The sequence below is a fragment of the Netta rufina genome (assembly GCF_964035555.1).
Source record: "Netta rufina genome assembly, chromosome: 3".
Taxonomy (NCBI): Eukaryota; Metazoa; Chordata; class Aves; order Anseriformes; family Anatidae; genus Netta; species Netta rufina.
Window position 1 is genome coordinate 73817783 of NC_140125.1, and position 6048 is coordinate 73823830.

At 41.0% G+C, this 6048-nt stretch overlaps 1 protein-coding gene across 5 annotated transcripts; it reads left to right on the top strand.

The window, feature by feature from the left end:
* Positions 1-596: 596 nt before the first annotated feature.
* On the top strand, positions 597-5183 carry GTF3C6 (general transcription factor IIIC subunit 6; the record flags this gene model as incomplete). 5 transcript variants are annotated; one of them, XM_084284124.1, is made up of 7 exons in its annotated part: positions 638-659; positions 1203-1283; positions 1702-1761; positions 2472-2535; positions 3091-3135; positions 3273-3386; positions 4341-5183. In XM_084284124.1, 5 exons carry the CDS (start codon positions 1759-1761, stop codon positions 4712-4714), a joined length of 600 nt encoding a protein of 199 aa, XP_084140250.1. In that variant the 3' UTR covers positions 4715-5183. The 5 variants fall into 5 exon arrangements, with proteins under 5 accessions (XP_084140247.1, XP_084140248.1, XP_084140250.1 ...); XM_084284121.1 differs by lacking the exon at positions 1702-1761 and having other exon boundaries at positions 597-659; XM_084284122.1 differs by lacking the exon at positions 1702-1761 and having other exon boundaries at positions 597-659; positions 3276-3386.
* Between the last annotated feature and the right edge of the window lie 865 nt (positions 5184-6048).

Here is a 6048-nt window from a genome sequence, read left to right on the forward strand (position 1 = left end):
GGCCCACATTTACCTTCTCGTAAGGGCTTTCATCACTTTTAGAAAGTCCCTTAAGTGAAAGGAAGACAGTGGTATTAATGAAACGTTATAGAAGCTCTGTTGGTTGTGATGATTTTTAAATGTGTATTCAGAATAGGGTGTTTGTTCTGGTTTATTTGAGCAGATTTTTTTTTTTTTTTTAGAATTGCACTGATTTTATCTGAAGACATAAAGACCTGGTGCAAAAACTTAACTCCCAAATACAGAAAATAGAAAACAGTTAAGAGCCATTAAAAGGCTGGGCTCACTGCGCACATACTCATCTTATGCTGAGTGCTCAACGAGCTAAGCATCTATTTATCTCCTTTTAGTGGCAGAACATGAAATTAGTCACTCAAAACCTTATTTTTATTTTTCAGCAACCCTTCAGTACACCGACCCACACAATCCCCCCGCCGCCAGGGGGCCGCCGGTGCCGCGCCGCCATTTAAGGGCCGCCCCGGCGCCCGCCTCCTGCTGGGGGCGGCGGGAGGCGGGCCCGCTCGCCCCCTAAGATGGCGGCGGCGCGCTCACGTGGTGCGCGCTGAGGGGAGGGAAGTGGAGGGAGCGGGACCGACATGGCGGCGGTAGAGGGAGTGGAGGGGGGCGAGAGGAAAGAGGAGGACGAAGAGGAGGTGGAGGTCGGTCAGCGCGCCCCCCTGGGCTTCACGCTTCCCCGGGGATGTGTTAGGAGAAGGGGTGTGGTGTTGTGGCTCCCTGCGGGGCTGATGTGAGGAGGAGCGGGCTGCGGGGATGGCGTCCCCCTGAGGGGCTGCCCAGGCTGTGCTGAGGGAGGTGGCGGCCTTCGTCCCCTCCTCGCACGTTGACATGTACTAACTCGGTAATGGTTCTTGAAAGCTTAGCCCTTCAATAAAAATATTTAAGAGTTTTTATTTTCTTGTTTTCTTTTTGAATTTTCCTCACCCAAATGTTAAGGAGTTGCAAATAGTCATTGATTTCAAGACAGCACGTTGTAAAGAGTTAAAAGCAGTCATTCCATGCAACATTTCCTTCACTTAACCCCTCACTATAATATCTAGGTAAATACTTAACCTTTGGAAAATGTAGGCAGTGCAGAATAAGTTGTTTTGGGGGTCTGTTCATTCTGAAGGTCTTCATTTTCATATATTTTCAGGAGTTCAGATGCATCAATTAAAAATGTGTGTTATAAACTTATCTTGTAGGAGCAGCTGGTCATGGTGGAGCTGTCAGGAATTATCGATTCAGACTTCTTAGAAAAATGTGAGAACAAATGCAAGATTTTGGTGAGTGATTACAGCACAATAGGAAAGGGGTAAGTGAGTACACATGTGAGCAAGGGAGTGGGGATGTTTCCAGATTCGTTAAAGCTGATAAAATTTGCATCAAGCTTCTGATAGAGAATTGCATGCACTGTCTGGACTGTGTTCGGTTGCAGGTTGTGGTCTCTCAGTATCAGGAGTGGCATGTTGTTGATGAAAATAATACTACACAAATATAAAGAAATATTTTCAGAGGTATCAATAAGCTCAGACTATTATTCCCTCTGCTTTTAAGCTCTTAGTTGAGTATTAAATGATGTATTTTACACATTTAAAAACAAAAACAAGTGTTAAGCACATTTCTTAAAGAAACTTAGACCCAGCTTAGAGGCAAAGACCACATCTGTCTGTGTTGTGCTGTACTTACAATGTTTTCTTGTAGATACTACCTGAAATGATCCAGTGCTGTAAATGTAAAGGATAACTCAGTCTTAAGTCTATGGTAAATAGACCAGTATTATCTGGCTGTTTCCTTGCATTTAATATAGTTAAAATAGCATGTATGGTGATAGCCTGAAAAAACTGTCCTAAACGTTGTCTATTTTGTTGTATTTCAGCAGTACACTGATTCTAGAGAAAGATTGGCTGTACCATTTGTAACAGTTGTTGGCACTGTTTAAGCCTCCCACAAAAACAGAAAGAAAACTCACCCCCTCGCCCTTCTACCCCTGTGTCTAACATTGCGGGAGGATTCAGGACCAATTTAATGACTAAAACTGCTCTTATTACGTTTTATAGAAACTAATAAATATTAATTTAATTGTATCTCTTCATCTTCCAGGAATCTGCTGGCTTGTGTAAAATAATAGGCTCTGCTGAATTCTCTAATTCGTTTGCATAAATCTTGTTTTAAAGATGCACTTTTCTCCACATGAAGCTGATAGTTTGGGAAAGGTTTACGGTCTGGAATCAGCTGCTTTTCGCTAATACCAAAAGAAACTTTTTATTTCATATGTGTAATGTGATGGAGTACTTATTTTTTCTCGTTGCTACCTGATGTTGTTTTGTTGTTGTTTTTAACCTGCATTTATCTTTTCAAGGAATTAATTTAATCTAGATTCTGCTATATCTGTCTTCTCATCCTTGAGTAAGAAATGTGCCTGGACTAGCAGACACGTGACGTTTAATGCATTTTTTTCCATCTTTTTGTAGGGAATAGAGACAGAGAGGCCCATTTTACAAGTGGACAGATACGTCTTTGCAGGGGAATACGAAGGTAGGAAAAAAAACAATCTCCTTTTCACGTAACCCAAAGAACTTTCTTAATATCAGTTAATTTCACTGCAAATGGAAAATGTGGGACCCTTAAGCACTGAAGTTCTGGATGGTGCCTGAATAATACTACACAGAGCAGCACCAGCTAAATTAGCCACGCGCTCATGTTTAGTTATTGGAAGATGTGCCTGGAAGCTGACTCTGGGGTGTACCAGCTGTATTTCTGAAAGAAAACCAGAATATAAAATGCCCTAGAGTGCCCCCTAATGCTTACTGTCTCACATATAAGCAGGACTCATGTGCTGTGCAGTCTGTGGCTTTCCAGTTTGCCCTTTGGTGACAAAATTGGGAAGAAAACGATCTGAAAACCTCTCTTGTAGTGACTTGTAGTGACATTCAGTGTCTGTGGTGCTCCTGTCTGTTTCTGAGTTGGCAGTGGTTACCAGATGCAGGGCCTTTGGATGAGGCTGGAAATGAGAAACATTCCCAGAGCTGTGCCATCATCTCTGGTTGCTGAAAGTTAGTCTCTAAGGCTGTATCACTTTGTTTCCCACAGATGCCTTGGGAACCTGCGTGGTTTTTGAAGAAAACACAGAACATGGTAATTGTTACGATCTGATGTCCTGTCTGCTGTGGCAGCCTCTGAAATTCAAAATAATTTCAGCTTTTTCAGCTGGTAGTGGAATTCACTACAATGATTGGGCTTTGGGTATTGTTTTTTTTCTCCTCTCTTCATAGTAGATGCAGAAGGCAACCAGAAAGTACAGCTCAAGTACAAGTGCCATACGATGAAGAAGTTGAATATGACACGGACACTTCTGACAGAGAAGAAGGAAGGAGAAGAGAATGTTGGTTAGTGCCTCTGTGCTCTTACTCTGCTAAAATTAGTTTTGGCACCAGTTTTGAAATCTGAGGCAATATCTTTGCATTGAATTGTTCTTCTCTGATTTTTTTTATTTCAACTTCTTGAGTCTGTGTAGTAGTTAAAAATCCACAATGTCTGTAGCAAGAAGCTCCATGTTTTATGTACCAAAACTAAATTGTTCTTAGTGAATTTACAGTTAGTTGTACCTGAATTTAACTTACTTTCAGGGATATACATAGCGGAGAAAACATTTTTTTAATTTTGTAGGCAGAACTCAGTGCTCATATGTTTACTCTACTTCTGTGGATTTTTTTTTATACAAAATTCAGTGCTCCTGCATATTCAGGTACTGGGTATCCACTACATAGAATAATGTTAATTAGCAGCATCCTCCTGCTTTTAGTTGCTGCTTTTTGCTCTAGTCAGTGTTGCTGCTTCACATTTTAGGAATACAAAGCCATATAATGTTAAATGAGAGACAGTCAGTGGGACATTGCTCATGGGAGATATAATATGAAATGTTATCTAGAATCTAAGCAGAGATCAGCGTTCTTATCAACACCATGCATTCTTCCTCTCTGTGTCATTAAGTAGGAAATACCAACACTGAAACTATTATTTTTGAAGTGACATTAACTAGAGAATGTGCTGCTTAGTTAAAAGGCCTATTTATTTCCCACGGGAGCAACACTGATACCTACTGCAAAATACTTTGTTTCTATACCCTGAAGGAAGTTTAATAATGTGCGTACAAAGTAACCAAAACATCTTGTGATTTGGCTGTGTGTACTGCCTAAAAATCTGTTGAAGGGGGAGTGGAATTGCAAACTTAAATGTTTGTCTGGCTCAGGGTTAATAAACAACAGACTTAAGCTAAGAACAAGTGCTGTTAGGACTTCACTCCTTTAGCCACTAATACCAGTTTTCCTTCTTCGCATCAGATGGCGTGGAGTGGTTACAGATCAAGGACAGAGACTTTTCCTACAGCAGGCCTAATATGATTTGTAGCTTTCTGCATGAAAAGGAAGATTCAGATGAATCAGCTCAGGCCCCAGACAAACTAGCCGAAGAGTCAGAGGGAGAGGTGAGTGACAAAGGAAATTCTGACACGAACTGTGATCAGGCTCAAGACAAGCTAGCTGAAGAGTCAGAGGGAGAAGCAAGTGACAGAGGAAATTCCGACACAAACTGCGATCTGGAAAAGCAGCATGGCTTGGAAACAGATGCTTCTTCTCTTCCTCTGCCTCATAGTCCTGCTTCTGAGGCAGAGGGATCTCCTTCTGCAAGTGTTGCCTTAGAAGATGCCCCTCCGTGATGTCAGCTCTCATCTCTTCAGGATTTCTTCGTGGAATTAAACGGGCCAGCTTTTAAAGACCAAACATATAGGCTGTGACATGATTTCCAGTTTATCTGAGCAATTGGCAGTGGGGAAAACTGACATGTTCTTATGCATTCCTTTTGTGTTTGGAGTAGAGTGGGGAGGGGTTTAGTGCTTTGGTTTTTTTAAATGCTGATGGGAAATGTGTGCATCTCTACCTCAAATTGAAGAAGAGGAAACAGTTGCATAATTTAAAAAAAAAAAAAAAAAAAACTGCCTTTGAAAAGCATTGATGTATTGTACGGTTTGGGATACTTTGTAAAAAAGGGGAAAAAACATTCTTGAAAGTCCTGGAACTCAGGTACAGCCTCACCTTGTGTGTAATATTCCGCTGCCTACTGTGTCTGTTCTTGTACTGCACTGACTGAAAGAAAGATTCAAATAAAGGTGGCTTTCATTCGGTTTGATAAAATCACTGGTGTTTGATTACTTGTTAAATTACTTGTTAAACTTATTTTGCTTTTTCTCTATCATCTTCTGTTTCCCTGACTCATCTGAGAAATATTTCCTCTAGGAAGGGACTTCAGGAGGTCTCTAGGTTGGCTTCTTCCTTAAAACAGGGTCAGTGCTGAGTTAGGCCGAGTTTCTCAGGGCTCTGTCTAGTTAGGTCTTGCGAACCCCTGGGTGCTAATCAGCAGCTAACATTTTGGTCTTAACAAGGCACCTGCCATGCTTCCTTCCTCCATTTTCTATATGACATAATGTGTGTTACATAAAAGGAATCTGCTTTTCTTTCACCCCAAAAACTTGTTGGCTCTGACTTGTATTTTTCTGAAGGTTTTTATGCCTACACTCAACCTGTGCATTGGTGGTTCTGTGGCTGTATCGGTATCATGGTCCCCAGCTAGTCTGTGGGTTGATATTACTAATATGATCTATATTGTTTATTGTACTTTCATGTAAAAAAAAAAAAATAATAATAATGTGTGGTGCATTCATGACTTTTTTTTTAAAACCCACTGTTTTTAAGTGCTACTGATATCATCCCAAAAAGCCTAACATGTTGGCTATTTGGAGTACAGCTCAAAATTGAAGGGGGGAGGGTGCCTTAAACTAAAAAGGGTACTGGGTAGATATGGTAACAACACAGAACTGCAGCAAATCCTCATCCTTGTGGGGTTATTTTATACTGGTTGTGCCCTCGTGCGTGGGTACCCGGTATCACACCGGTCAGCTGCCCTGTCTGACATTAAGCACTGTGACAGTTGTCAGTGTGTGCAGACTACTGATAAAATAAGTATTCATTTTTGGTATTAGTACTTAATATATAT